The 15,574-nt window shown below is 42.8% G+C and overlaps 2 protein-coding genes across 2 annotated transcripts in view; both read right to left on the bottom strand.

The window, feature by feature from the left end:
• Nucleotides 1-1,861, bottom strand: part of tnk2a (tyrosine kinase, non-receptor, 2a) — a 20,248-nt gene extending 18,387 nt beyond the window's left edge. Inside the window, exon 1 of the mRNA XM_056434587.1 lies at nucleotides 1,838-1,861. The gene's annotated coding sequence lies outside the window, so the exon portion shown is untranslated. The remainder of the gene's footprint in view (nucleotides 1-1,837) is intronic.
• Nucleotides 1,862-2,754: 893 nt separating this feature from the next.
• On the bottom strand, nucleotides 2,755-15,265 carry tfr1b (transferrin receptor 1b). Its single transcript, XM_056434268.1, has 19 exons — nucleotides 15,216-15,265; nucleotides 14,051-14,097; nucleotides 13,061-13,262; nucleotides 12,133-12,325; nucleotides 10,988-11,125; nucleotides 9,882-9,966; nucleotides 9,660-9,782; nucleotides 9,471-9,566; nucleotides 9,251-9,390; nucleotides 8,561-8,724; nucleotides 8,364-8,483; nucleotides 7,707-7,792; nucleotides 7,548-7,611; nucleotides 7,392-7,459; nucleotides 7,236-7,297; nucleotides 6,737-6,827; nucleotides 6,223-6,450; nucleotides 5,982-6,131; nucleotides 2,755-4,685 (listed from the first exon to the last, which is right to left on the bottom strand). Exons 2-19 carry the CDS (start codon nucleotides 14,081-14,083, stop codon nucleotides 4,473-4,475), a joined length of 2,256 nt encoding a protein of 751 aa, XP_056290243.1. The 5' UTR covers nucleotides 14,084-14,097; nucleotides 15,216-15,265; the 3' UTR covers nucleotides 2,755-4,472.
• Between the last annotated feature and the right edge of the window lie 309 nt (nucleotides 15,266-15,574).

The following is a 15,574-nucleotide window of genomic DNA, read 5'->3' as shown; positions in this document are numbered from 1 at the left end:
CAAAACAGCATCGCTTTATTAAAAAAGGAGGAAAATATGACGTGTTACATTTTTAAATGATTTCAGGACCATTTAGGACCAAGTGAGACCTGGAAAATTAAGAATGCCATATTTAAGAATAAATGTGTCAATTCATAATGAATAAATCAATAAAAATGTTAATTCCAACATCGGATCCATTGTTATATTTGAAATGGGTGATTTTCCGTAAATATTGACCTCAGTTAATTTTTTTATCCAAACTACAATCCGAAGAAACGAGAACATTTTTGGGTAATAACTGCAAATTCTATAGTGATCCATACATCACATATATATATATATTAATATATATATATTTTAATATATATATATATTATATATATATAAAAAACAACATATATATATAAATATATATTTTAGTGCCATCTGTCTGCAGGCTTTTTCCCCACATCTAAATACTTCCATCTTTTCTGCCTTTATGATAATCATGTTCACATCTACTCGTGTATTCACCTCAGAGGAGCGTATACGACCTTTAAGAACATGCACACATTTTATATAACACCGAGGAATAATTGAGTTCAGCTCTTTGAGCTTTTCCTTAAGCTCCAACTGTAAGAGATAATGTTTTAATATATCACGATAATATGATTCTTTAGCATCTCCCGAGTATTTGAAAACAAGGGTGAAAACATCCCAAACATATTTTTTTAAAGCAGGGCTGCAAAGTTGAATCGTCTAGATTGAGACGGAGAGAGATCCTCTCGCGATGAGAAAACATTTGTGTGTGTGTGTGTGGGGGGGGGGGGTTTATAGAGGGCGATGCTCTAAAAATAGGATCTCTAAGTTTAGCTCAGATTCAGTGTCTCGGGGAGCGAGATGCAGACGCACTGAAGGTGATTTATGTCGTTAATTTAATAATTAATAATTAATAAACAGACCGAGGAGCGCAAGGTCGGTGAATTAAACCTTTTAAAATCTTTACAATAACATGAACAATAATAACGAGTGAAACTGACACCGGGGCAAAATAAAACAGAATAGCAATAAATTATAATAAAAAATAAAAATGAACACAGATTAAATACAATAGTGTGTGTGTTTGTGTGTATATATGTATGTACATATATATGTATATACTTATATACATATATATGTATATATACATTTATATATATAGTGTATAATAAGATGTAATACTAGCACCAGTGCCGAATATATAGTCAAATAAAAAACAATAATGAGCATTATCAACGTTATTAAAAATATCATTTTGCACGATGAAAGATGTGTGTCTGTGTGTGTGTGTGTGTCCGTGTGCAGAAGACTTGAAATAATACCCAATAAAAGATCATTTAATTTAACAATTAACAGAATAAATAAAATGTGAAAACAATTAAATGTAAAACAGATGTATTTCGGCGTGCGTGTCAGGGGGTTAAACATCTCCTGGGGGTGGAAATAAATAAATAAATGCCACGTGTATGATGTAATATCTGATTCCAGATCAGCTGTGATAAGTGACGTCATTCCACTGTGAGAGAATATATGTTTAAAACAATAACTAAATATCTCTAAACAATAAGTATAGTTATTTGCTGTTGTTTAATGTTTACCATGTTGAGTAAACAAGTCTTCATCCATCAGGCGGCTGCTAAAGCCGATAAGCCTCGAGGCACGTTAAGTCTCCACCTGTCCGTCGGTCAGTGAACACATCACCGTCACGATCGCATGACCCCTGAACGCAACTTTATTTCATTCATTGCATTTTTTCTTTCTTTTGGTGCAACATGCCGGGGCTCCCATTGAGAGGAACGAGCTGCCGGAAGGATAAACAACATACCGGAGTACCAACCTGTGCAGACGGGCTGCGCGGGAGAACTAGCCCCGCCCCTTTCCTCCGGCCGGCCCCCCCCCCCCCCCCCCCGGTCCCCGCCTCTCAGCTGCAGCAGCCCGGCGGGAAGCAGCGCCGTTTCACCGGGGACTCGGTTCAAATCAGGCGGTTGTCCCGTTCTCGCTTTTCTCGACGATGGAGGCGCGTCACCGAGCGTCACCGCAGCGCGGGGACGAGCGCGGCCGGCTCTCGCACTTCCTGTTTGTGCGGATCAGGCTACAAAATAAAAGCTTGATTTTTTTAAAAATTAATTGTAAAAGTATCTCTCCTGTATTCTTGTTTTAAGTGTATTATTTAGATATTTAATTTTACTTAATTATTTTCATGCCGTTTATAAAATCCTGTTCCATTTATATAGCCGTGAACTTCGACTTTTAAATTCAGTGTTCAGAGAACTTACAAACTCTTTGTGCATCATTTGTCCAGTCCTACCGCTGGCCTCTACATACCTGTTTTCCTAAATCAGATTTGTAATGCTGCCGGCAGAGTATTATACCTTCTTTTAATAAAGAAGATATGCATGTTCAATATTTGTGAAGCATTTATATCTGATTGGACTTTAAATGCTGCAAACAGGTTTATTGACATTTTAGATTTAGTGGGAGCCCAGTGCCTGGGGACTTAAGTACAACTACAATTTCTCTGGTGGAACTTGTTGGAAACCACACGGTGCAATATCTGCTTTTAATCTGAAAATCAGAAGTATAAAAAGTAAATATGGCTTTTGACACATCTGCTTAAAGATCAGGGATTTATCAGTGTATTTAGATTACTTTTTGTTTCACTGAACAGTTTAAAAGGATCCAAACTTGACTTTTGCTGACTGCAAAAAAAGCAAAAACCCAGGATAGAAACCAAAATCAGACCATTTTTCTGGATGCTGAGCCGAAAAGGTTTTATTACACGTTTTCCACTGAACACAGAAACATGACTTCGAGAGCAGGTTTCTGAAACAGTGTTATTCTTTTAAAGTTACAATCATCAGGAAGATGCATTTCCTAACCGCCTAGTTCCCCCCACCCGTTTCAGGATTAAGTAACTTTATTCTTGTAACTTCCTGTCAGAAAATAGAAGCGAGAAAAACAGTACCAAGCACAACAGAGGTGACACCAGGAGAAATGTATTCAAAACATCGAAAATGTGACGTGTAGTTTGGTCTTGAGTGTTAAAATAATGATGTAAATGTTATGTATTTTTCATAATGTGTTCAGGTTGAATACCTTTAAGGAGCAATTACAGGTGTTTTTTTTCTTCTTTTTTAAGTTTAATATCTCCGGGAAAACCACCGACTTAAACTTATAGGAACAAAACGGTCAAATAAATATCAGAAGCTTTGAGACCATGTGTCATACCTTGAAAAAACAACAAAAACACACATTGGTTTAACCCCAAATCCGTAGAAAGGTAAATAACATGGTTCAAATGTTTCAGTGTGAAGCTACGCCTCATCACAGGGACAGAGCGACGAGCAGCGAGGCGGCAACGGATAACGTAACAACGGATTATGTAATATTGCCCCGTATGAGTTTGTAGCGCGATACAGAAACATGAGGAAAATAGAAAAAGGAGAAGAAAGAAACACACATAATCCGAAAAATAAGACAAAATGAAAATGTCAAGTATAAAACTCTGGGAAACACTGCCCCCGATAAGTTGCTCCACTCTTCCAAGTGAAATATGAGAGACACTGCTCCCGATAAATACACACACACACAATCTCACACACTCTCTCTCAAACACACACACACACACACACTGGTAGGCAAAATCTACCATCACTGCTTGTCATTATGGAAGACGCTGCTCCCGATAACTTTATCATACATAAACTTCCCCAAAGTCCACTTTGAAACTTTAATGGCTTTCTTGAAACCAAATCAGCTCAATTATTGTGCTAAAAAAAAAAAAACATTATAATGTTTTGTGGATTATTTTTCTTTTTTTTCTCCCAAAATTCAATGTTTATTATGCCACCAAGTGCAGTCCAAATTTATTGGCTTGTTGTAAATCCTAAAAAAAACGTTTACAAAATTTATTGAGATAATTTCACCCACAAAAAACAATATAATCATACGATTTTTTTTTTTTTACCAAAATAAAGGCCAGAAATATCTACCTTCTACCGGGGGCTCCATTTGACCGTCGGAGTCTTGTCTGTAGCAGATGCTGCCGGAGGATTGGACGGTATAACCGTCATAATTATGGGAGGCACTGCTCCCGATAACATCGTATAAAAAAGACAAACGATAACTTTATAGTGGGCGCTGCCACTGATAAATAAAAGTATAAATAAAGATTTCCCAGTGTTTCCATGGCGAGAGGTCGCGGCCATGTTGCCGTCAGTAGCGTACGTGTAGAATCAAGTGCTTAAAGTCGTTTCATAGTTAGGAGTGTAGTTTATACTTTGATATCTCCCCCTGGATCTTTGTGGGATATAGCTTGTTTTTTTAAAGGGGCGGGGCTTAAACCTCTGATAGACAGCTTGTGCTCAAGTGCTGATATTGGTGCCCCCTCCCTGCGCTTACCTCGAATTGTGTTTCAACAACACACAGACACACACACACACACACACACACACACTCCCCCTGCTGGGTCTTCAGATCTGCTGGTCGAGGTCCCAGATGTTCCCCACCATGGCGTTGGCACAGCCCTGCAGGGTCCAGGTGGCGAGCCCCAGCTGCACGTGGAGCTCCTCCATGTCGTCGGTCTCGGCGACGGACGCCAGAGTGTGGGCGCCGCGACCCAGCAGGAGGTGACGGAAGGGCGTCTCGAGGGGGGACACGTACGGAGAGAGGAGGCTGTGCTCCACCTGGGAGGAGGAACACAAGCCGTGATGCAGCCGCGAGGCGACGGAGCAACTTTCAAGATGCAAGAAAGAGATCCGGAGCAGCGAGGCTGGACGTCGTCACGGGGCACGACCACGAGATCTAGGCGTGCTCTCCCGGAGCTTCAGCATCGCGCATTAAGCAAAGAAGATCTGTGTGTGAATCGGATGAAACACTCAGAATCAAAGATTAGTTTTGTTTGGCAACGGCCACAAGAATAAAAACAACTTTAAATTGAAAGCTGACGTCAAATGTTTGCTTAGATCGGCACTTTTCACTTAATCTTCTGACTTGCGTTGTATATTTGATTATATATTAAATACACGGGGAAGTGCTGCCATCAACTTTGCTTTTTTTTTTTTAAAAGCTGGGTGTAATTTTATGAACATTTATCAATAGAAAAGTGATGTTGATAAAGAGTGACACGATTACATCGTCTGAACTTATAATTACGAGAATACTGAATCACACTATTGTAAATCTGATTTTTTCCCCGCATTCATGTGAACACAAAGTCGGAGGATTACTGGAAATAATTTGTAATTTTCTCTATAATTTCACCTGGAATTTACGTTCATTGAATCAATTTGCACTTTTAACCTGTTAAGCATTTAACCACGAGGTCAGACCATTTAAAAAACAAAAACGACCAGAAAATATGCTAAATCGTGATCATCATCGAGATACGATCAGCCTATATCCCAGATATTTAATTTGTCAATATCGCAGAGCCTCCCGCTTTGAACTATCTTCTTAATCTGATTTTGTTTGCGTCGGAGGATTACAGGAAATAATGTTTATTTTTCTCTATAATTTCACCTGGAATTTATGTTCACTGAATTAATTTGCACTTCTACATCTTTTAAGCATTTAATGACGAGGTCAGACGATTTAAAAATAGAAAAACTACCAGAAAATATGCATTATTATCATCATCGAGATACGATGCGGTTTATATCCCAATATTTAATTTGGCCGCATCACAGAGCATCCCACTTTGAACTATCATCTTAATCTGATTTCTTTGCGTTAGTGTCCGAGGATTACAGGAAATAATTTGTATTTTTCTCTAAAATTTCACCTGGAATTTATGTTCATTGAATTAATTTGCACTTAAACATTTAAATCAGACTATTTAATAAACCGAAAACTATCAGAAAATATAAATTATTATCATCATCGAGATAGGATCAGCCTATATCCCGAAATATAATTTAGCCACGTCGCCGAGGGCTCACGCTTTTAACCATTTAACCCCCGAGACGCCGTAGACGTCTTACGGTCATGAGCCGGTCGTTGAGGATGCGAGCGGCTTCCACGTCGGTCAGGTCGGTGTTCTGGATGTCGGTGTTGAGTCCCCTGGCGGCGCGCTGGAAGGAGCCGCGTGCGCGGTTCAGCCAGTTGCCGTCCACGCCCTTCAGCTGCCCCGACTACCGGACACAGGAGGGGGGGGGAAATTAAAAAGACATAAAAACAAATAAAAAACAACGTTCTCGTCTCATACGCAGACGCCAGCCCGACCTTGGTGAGCTGCTGGACGCGCCTGTAGGCGCGCATCACGGCCTTGGTGAGGACGTTGCTGTAGCGGCCGACGTCCAGGCGGAGCAGGTGGTCGTGGACGAGCCGCAGAGCCATCTGGCCGGCGAACTGGGCCGCCAGCGCCGCCATCTCACCGGTGCGGTGGTTGGTCTGGTAAGCCAGGTGGTCCACGCTGTCCAGGTTGGTGCCGTAGTACGCGTAGGCCTCAGTCTAAGAAGAAAAAAAAAAGTGTTAATTAAACGACTGTTCTGGGATCAGTTTGTAAGTTTTCCCCATCACAAGCTCTTCAAGCTCAGCTTTACATTAGAAGAAGATTTACAACGTTAACTGAGGTTATAGCATCATTTATTTTAACATCATCTTTATATTAAAAGCGGCAGATGAGAGAAAGTCGAGGGCGGCGTTCATCTTGACCTTCAGATCACGACTCGTGGGTAAAAGAAATAAACACACAGAACGGTAAAACTGGCCCAGATGCTGTTGCATGGAGACTCACGCCGGGAGAGATGAAGTGGAAGGAAACGGAGGGAATTCCAGAGAAGGCCAGAAAGGGATAGGCGGGGTCGTCAGAGGACATCGGCTTCAGTCTGCACACGGGAAGGGAAAACAACTTGTTTTACTCTCTGGACACGAGGAGGACGTAGGGCTGCGGATCAAACTAGATCATCTTTATTCTTCAGAGAACTTAATGAGAGTTGGAGTCTTACTTCATCATTTTAACCAAAAGTGACCATTTTGAAAATAAGTAAACATCTTATTTAAGACATATTTCATCATTTCTATTTTGCTTTTTATTTGATAACTGTGCCTACAGGAGAAAAAAAGGCTTTTACATTAAAACATGTCAAAAATCTTTAAATTATGAATCTTATCGGCCCTAAAAAAGTTCAAATACGGAGCGTTTAAACTGGCCGTTTAATAACTGCAGTTTAATTTCTTTATCAATGAATTAAAAAAGGAACTACAAAACCAGCAGGAAGAGCTCGTCCACTCACATTTGGGCGTCCCAGTTACTGGTTCCCACCATATCGTACACGGAGCCCAGAGGACTCTTCACCTGCGGGGACGAGGCCGACGTCAAAGAGGCAAGCACAACGCGCTCCGACAGAGGTGGATCAGATTTAAGTGTGTTGTTGTTGTTGTGTAGTTACCCCTCTCATGGTGGTCTCCAGCAGGCTGTAGAGCAGCGGGCTCGCCGACGCCATGAAGCTCCCGCGACCTTGTGGAGGAGATAAATTCAGCCGACTGACCATCACCGGAAGAGTAAAGCGCCCGTGAGACGTAAAGGAGGCGGGGCCTGTACTCACCCATGACCACACCGTCCAGGCTGATGTAGGAGACGACGCGTTTGTCGATAGAGGAGATGTAACCCTAAGAGCACACGCGCATCGAAAGAACATAAATAGAATAAAGAGGATTAAAAAAAACATTGTTTACATCCTGATCAAGTTAATTTTTGTTCTCACCTCCAGCCACTCGGTGGCGCCGACGCTCCCGTACTCTCCTGCGCTCCAGCTGGCGAACACCAGGCTCCTCCGGGGTCTGAACCCGTCTGGGGAAATGTTAAAAAAATGACATCGTTGATGTGATGCAGGAGAATAAACTGCCACTCTGTAAAGGAACGTCAACCAACGAGAACACAGATAATAATAAAGGGTATTTATAAAAGCTCCCGACACACACGTCAATATGAGGCGTCGCACTTTAGGCCGAGTTGGGACCGTTTTTAAAATCACGGCACTTATCAACCACAAAATGTGACATATTAATTTAAAACTGTACTAGCACCTTTCTTCTTGTTCTTATACATATCACCACCTTCTGTATCGTGTTTTTTCATATTTTCTCTCTTATTATAGTGTTATTACTAAACTGTTGATTCTGAGCCCTGCACTACTTTTCCAATGCGTCTGGACTCTTGGTTTATAGTCACAAAAGGCAAATAAAAACTTGAAACTTAAATCTTGAGATCATAAAATGACCCACTTTGGTTTCCTGGATTTTGTTTCTGTGCCGAGCTCCGCTTGATGAACGATAAAAAGAGCGGAAAAAACAAGACTTCCACTTTGATTTTACGGACTCGGTGCAGCTTCACATTTATGCCGTTTTAGTTTCGTCGTTACCGTTCTTCACCATCTCGCGGACGGCCCTGGCCAGCTGCACCAGGACGGCGGTGCCGACGGTGGCCCTGGCGTAACCTTTGCCCCAGGCGTCTCTCTGAGCTCCCAGGACCACGTAGCGGTCTGAGGGTTCAAACGTACGTTACTTCACGTGTACGACGGGGATAAAATACATTAAAGAGTCACAGCGGCTCACGCACCGGGGTCAGTGAAGCCTTTGATGACCCCGAACACGTTGTGGAGCTCCTTGTTGACCAGCACGTTGTTCACCTCCACGGTGACGTTCGCGCTGCCGCCCAGCTGATAAGCCACGCCCACCATGCCGCCTTTGAAACTCGCGTCAGATTCAGGACCGCCGATTTTCCTAGAGGAGAGAGAGAGAGAGAGAAAGAGAGAATAGAGTTCACTGCAGAATATATCACATAGTCTAGTTTTATTTAATTTCAGAAATAAAAGGGAGCGTAAAATGCTGTAAAGCTCGTTTTATACGGAGCAGTGAATCTTAAACAAGCCGCAAATTTATCGGTACCTGACAAACAAAGCAATAAAAAAAATTGAAGTCAAACATTTATGTTTTAAGTCCATTTATATAGATATTTTTATCAAAACATTTTATAGAAATGTTTCCTTTATTTTTTTCAAACACCTACGACAGACTTCTATATCCACTTAAATATAATATTGAAATGCATTCCTATAATCAGTGTGTGTGTGTGTGTGTGCTCAGTGCATTACCTGCATAACAAGTCTGCAGTGACTCATTTTATCTGACCGCTTCACCCGAAGAATGGCATAAATAGTACTTTATTAAATAGTTTAAAGACATATGAATGCTTACCTGACGCAGTGTGTGTGTGTGTGTGTGTGTGTGTGTGTGTGTGTGCCCTTACTGTAGAAGAGCCAACGCCATGGTGGCGGTGATGGTCTGGGCCGGGATTTTGGGGAGTCCGGACGACTTGGTGGGGGGGAACTGCGTGTGGTTGAAGGAGGGGAACCCGGGGGTGTAGGGGTCGCCTGACCCCAGATGGACCTGAAGGAGGACAGACACAAAGTCAACGGCCGACACTTCGCTCGCGCGGCGGTTTCGTCGACGCACCCGCGCGGACTCACGTGTCCGTAGAGCGCCGTGTCCGCCACGTAGTCGTAATCTTGGCTGTCGGGGTAGATCAGCGCGGCGGCGGCGCCCTTGGCGGCAGCGTTGTTCACCTGAAGCGACGCGAGCAGAGAAAGCTTTTAGTTAAAAGACCACATTAAAAAAAAAGATACGAGGGCATAAGAAGCCGCGAAATCCGCCACCACCTGCTCCGCGAAGCTGATCTTTCCGGCCCGGAGCAGCAGCACGGCGCCTCCCAGTCCCACGGCGTTGCTCTGCAGGACGTCCAGGTCCTCCGGGCGCCCGTAGTTGCCGTACACCAGCTTGCCCTACGGACGCAGAGCGGCCGAGAGAGAGAACCACAGGCGACGCGTCACGGCTTACGGGCCTGGAGGACTTCAAAGAGGAAGCATCCCAGGGGGACTCACCTGGACTTCCCCCGTCGCGCTGTAGGCCAGGTAGCCCGTCGGCTCGAAGACGTCCGAACCAAAGTGGACCCGGTTTGGATGCAGGCTGCAGGGGAGGTCGGAGGATTGTTACAGAATCAATTATCGGCTTTTATTTTAGTCAAGAGCGGTTTTCTACTCGAGTATATTTTCTATGAGCAGTTTTTTTAATCACCCATTCGCCCTGCATTAATGCTTATAGAAAATATACTCGAGTAGAAAACACTTACCAGGACTGTGTGTGTGTGTGTGAGAGAGAGTGTGAGAGAGAGAGTGTGTAAATGTGTGAGAGAGAGTTGGTGAGAGTGTGAGTGAGAGTGAGTGAGAGTGTGTGTGTGAGTGAGAGTGTGTGTGTGTGAGTGTGAGTGAGAGAGTGTGAGTGAGAGTGTGTGTGTGTGAGTGAGAGTGTGTGAGTGAGAGTGTGTGAGTGAGAGTGAGTGTGAGTGAGAGTGTGTGAGTGTGTGTGTGAGTGTGTGAGTGTGAGTGAGAGAGAGTGTGAGAGAGAGAGTGTGTAAATGTGTGAGAGAGAGTTGGTGAGAGTGTGAGTGAGAGTGTGTGTGTGAGTGAGAGTGTGTGTGTGTGAGTGTGAGTGAGAGAGTGTGAGTGAGAGTGTGTGTGAGTGTGTGTGTGTGAGTGAGAGTGTGAGTGAGTGAGTGTGAGTGAGAGTGTGTGAGTGTGTGTGTGAGTGAGTGTGAGAGAGAGTGTGTAAATGTGTGAGAGAGAGTTGGTGAGAGTGTGTGTGAGTGTGAGTGAGAGAGTGTGAGTGAGAGTGTGTGTGTGTGTGTGTGAGAGTGTGTGAGTGAGTGTGTGAGTGTGTGTGTGAGTGTGAGTGAGAGAGTGTGAGTGAGAGTGTGTGAGTGAGAGTGTGTGAGTGTTTGTGAGAAAGAGAGACAAAGAGAAGGCTGACGACTGCACATAATGTTTCTGGAAGTTATTAATAAGTTTCTCTAAACGTTCCTTTGTAACTTTCTGACTCCGCCTGCCAACGACCAATCGGCCGAGCCGGAGCGTCCTAAAAACTGTTCAATAAAAAACTCCGTTAGACTCGACTCATAGTTCCCTCCTCAAATCCCTCCGCCCACACGTACCTGTCCGGCGTCTGCAGCTGAACGTAGTGGACGTCGTTCCAGGGGTCCATGTCCGCGTCCTTGAACGCACCGCTGATGCGGTTCACTAGGCGGACGTCTTCAGCACTTCCTGCCAAACGTCTCGGCGAATCAAAATCACTGCGGGGGGGACAAGAGGCAGAAATCACCCGACGATCGCATCATCGTCACTCGGGTGAGGAGCCGGTCAAGAGACACGTGGACGCTTCGCCGGGTCAGCGTCATCCATTACAGCCATGTACTGTCATTGAATGAGTTGTAACTGTAAGGATTCCTCTCTGGTCACATGACGTCTATTCTTCCTGGAGGGATCCTCCTCTGTTCAGGGTTCTTACACATTTTGACCAGTGGATTTCCAGGACTTTTCTATGACTTTAAACCAAATTTCAACGACCAAACTGAAATCTCGGTATAAACATGAACAATTTAGAAAATGTTGTGCGTTTTTGAGCGTTTCTTTAAAAAAAACACATCAATTATTTCAAACTCGGCGTAAATGAACATGTGAATATAACAACATTTCCATGACTTTTATGATTTGAGTTTTTTTTCCATGACTTTTCCAGGCCTGGAAATGACCATTTTAAAATTCCATGCCTTTTCCAGGTTTTCCATGCATGACCGTACGAACCCCGTCTGTTGCTCTCCTGAAAGCTTCTTCCCTTTTTTCCCTGTGAAAGTTTTTTTTTCTATTTTTGGGAGTTTTTCCTGATCCGATGTGAGAGGTCAAAGGTCAGGGACGTCATGTCCTCGGAGGAGAATTTGTAGTTTGTGATAATGGGCTATGAAAAATAAACTGAATGGAGCTAGCTGGGCATCATCCCTTTCACAATCACCTCCCCCGTCTCATTAGCGCGCTCTGACCGTCTCTTGTGTAATACTGTAAAAATAAAAAGGTTATTCCGACCCGGCTCAGGTTCATAGATATTATTCCCCTCCCCCTCACAGGAAGTTGAATGCTCTTGAGACGACGACGATACGCGTCTGCAACACAGGATTCACACATTTACTTTGAAATCATCGTCTGTAACAGGCAGTATTTCCTTCAGGGTGTGTACAGTAAGGTGTGTCCCCCTCTCTCTTGACATACAGGTGTGTGTGTGTGTGTGTGTGTGTGCACAGCGCACCTCAGAGTCTTGTCAAAGGCCTGGCTGGTGAGTTTCTGCTTGAGCAGCTGGGTGACGTCGTCCCAGTCCATCTGGGCGTCCGCTTCCGGCGAGTCCTCTTCCGGCGAGTAGTCGTCTGGCGTCACCGCGGAGTGACCGCAGTTCGCCGCCTCCACCGCCTTTTCCCGGTGGCTGATGTAACCGAGTACGTAGCCTGAAGGGCGGAGAGGACACACGCTCGGACTGAGACGACCACAGCCGGAACAACTCGGGTTTCGCTCTGCGTGCGAGCCGGTTATGCTTTTATTGTTGTTCTCCTTCACTTAATATAGAGAGAGATCCATCAAGATCCTCTCATGGAGCTCCTGCTCTTCAAAGAGAGCTTTAAGAATTATCAAAAAGACGAGAAATCAAAGAGAAGATGAAGAGATGTGAATAAAATACAAACACTAGATGAATTGATGATGCTTAAATAGTTCAAAACTTAATGAAGTCACATTTGAGTAAAAAAAACGAAAAATATTAATAGATAGTAAAGCTACAGCATAAAAACACACAAGACACTTAATATAATGAGACTTCATAATAATAAATCAAAAGCAATGCCTTACATCAAACAAGGCACTAAGACTGTAAACAATCTTCCTCTTTGTCCTCAGATTTAAAGCCAAATAAGTTACAGCTTCCTGTTTGTGGGCCAAAAATAGATTATTTCCAACTCCATGAATATTATATCAAGCTATTGATTAAATAATTGTTTTAAGCGAGAAAAAAAAATATGGTACCAGATTCTCAAAAGTGAAAGATTTGCAGTATTTTTTCCCAATTATAAATTAAAATATGAATGACCCCCCCCCTCCCAATAGATAGTCAATAGTTATCTGTTACACCATTTAGATAATAGATAAAGAGGAACACTGACTAACGAGGATAATGATGAGCGTCTTACCGGTGACGAATATCAGGAGGGTCCCGAGGGCCAGGTAGCAAATGGTACTTCGAGGTTGGCGTCGAGGTGCCGGTCTGAAGCTCGGGGATCCGCCCGCCGAGTCCCCGGCCTCGGTGGCGTCCTCCGACAGTTTGACCTCAATGTGTCTCTCTCCGTCTACGGCTGGCTGCAGAGTGAACCTGCTGTAGCGCTCACTTTTAACCTAGAGAGGACACAAAAAGTGAAATGAGGCCCGGCTCCCACAGCGCCCGTGTTAAAAAGTACAATACTTCCCTCTGAGATCAATTAATAATGACTTATATAGCACCTTTAAAAATCGAGTTTAGAAAGTGTTCTACAGAGAATAAAGGCAAAATGAATGGAATGGTAAAATACAAAATAAATAAAGGACAAACTAAATTAGGGGAAATAAAGAACTGCATAAAAAGAACGACGTTGCTTAAAAAGCAGTTCCCGAGTGGAGGAATAATCCTGCATGAAGTTAAAATACTCAAGTGGAGAAGGCGCCAAGTACCTTCAAATAGTACAGTACTTAGTTACATTCCTCCTCTGCTAGAACAAGCACAAAGCCTCATAATTCTGCTCTGAAAGTTCACCAGATTGATGCATTTAACTTTAAAATATAAAATGTTCCTTCAGGCGTCCCAGGTCCACCCTTCATATAAATAAACTATCAAAGAAAAGTTCATATTACACTGGTATCCATTTAACCAGTTTAAAAATAAAAATAATGAACCAACTAATTAAATAGAAGTAACAAACATTTACCATCCTGTTATTTATTTATTTAATTTAATTCATTTAATTTTATTTATTTGTTAAATATATTTAATTTATTTTATTTAAAATAATCTAAATTATTCCTTCAGGTGCCCCAGTTCCACCCTCCATATTGATAATCTCTAAAAGAAAAGGAAACATGTTTATATTACCCTGGTGTCCATTAAACCAGTTTAAACAACTAACGAAATAGAAGTAACAGACATTTACCATCCTGTTAAACGCAGACCTCACTCGATCCATCGTTGCTGCTGCGTCTGCAAAGACAGAGTGGGAGATGATGTTTGGTTGAGTGCAGATAACAAATGGAATAAGCGACCTTCACGAGTCGTTTCCACGTCACAACGGCGATACCCGGCGCTTGATTCATCAACACGTCCGACGCAGACGAGACAAAAGGCGCCAGGAAAGATTAAGAAGCAGCGTCTGTTCCAACTGACAAACACACCTGTGGTTTTCACTCGAGTTTTCTTCCTCATAGTGCAACATGCTCACCGCTTGCCAACCAAAAGCACTTCCTCATTACTGGAGGTGAAGCAGCTACGGGTTCTTTGTCAAGCAAACAAACATTTACAGTGTCAAGACTTTGTCCAATGCTTTTAAAAAATGTATTGTTATTATAGCCCAGGACCAGGAAATCAGTTTATTTAAGAAGCAGTTTCACCACCTTATCAATTATTTCTATGATTAAATCAGATTCATAATTTGCTGTGTTACCCTCACAATTTCCAAATATATTTTACTATAGAATGGAGAAAAAAATGCATTTTGACAAATTATATGATTAGTTGCGGTTGCATTTATTTTCTGAATTATTCAGTGTAGATTACTAAATGTCTGAAAAACATTCAGTTCAATGCCATCAAAAACATTTTGAGGTTTGCTTGAATAATGATGAATAAATAATAATACAAATTATGAATAAATTACCAACGTTTTTTGCAGATTGATTTCCTGAACGTTGATGCATAAAAAGCACGATTGAGGAAAATTACAATTAAAATATCTATGTTGCATGTTGTCATTGTTTTATTTGAACTACAACATCTTACACCAAATTAAAACATTATTATTTTATTTCATTAAACAAACATGACAATGGAAAGTAAAGAAACCATTTGGGAGTGGTCACAGAAGGTTGCATCAGATCCAAGCGAGGAGAAGGGCATCCACTCCTCCATACTTCCTCATCACCTAAGCTAGGTTAATTGTTTGAACGCACCGACACAGAACATGTGACATTTATAGCATTATTTGTACGTTTTTGTGTCCTTTCTTATGTTTTATTTCGCTCGAGAGGAAGAGACAATGCAGCTCGACAACGAGCTGACTTTACAACGTATACATGAATGAAAGTCAATGTCAGTTGTCTCACCTTATCGCCGCTGTGACTCCTCGCGTCTCCTTGCTAGCAGAGCAGTAGCCGCTGCTCTTCACCAGACACCCTGCCGCGCAGAAGTGGCGTCAGGAGAGCCCATTGGTCAGCGTGCGTGAGGTGAACGAATCAGGTTACCGGTATCTCGGGCAGGATGGATGCCTGGCCAATCATAGCGCTTGAAATCTGCGGGGGGCGGGTCTTTCCCGGAAGAGCAGCGGGTTGGCACTTCCGCCTCCTGGCCCGTCCCCTCTTCGTCTTTAATTTAATGGCGGACAACAAATCAACGTTCGAGGGCGATGCCGCCACCTACTGTACCGGGGTTGTAACAGCATGGCCTTTTGACACAACGTAATTTA

This window comes from Pseudoliparis swirei, chromosome 16 (genome assembly GCF_029220125.1).
Source record: "Pseudoliparis swirei isolate HS2019 ecotype Mariana Trench chromosome 16, NWPU_hadal_v1, whole genome shotgun sequence".
Taxonomy (NCBI): Eukaryota; Metazoa; Chordata; class Actinopteri; order Perciformes; family Liparidae; genus Pseudoliparis; species Pseudoliparis swirei.
The sequence above is the reverse complement of the archived record's forward strand: the minus strand, read 5'-3'. Positions and strand labels throughout refer to the sequence as shown.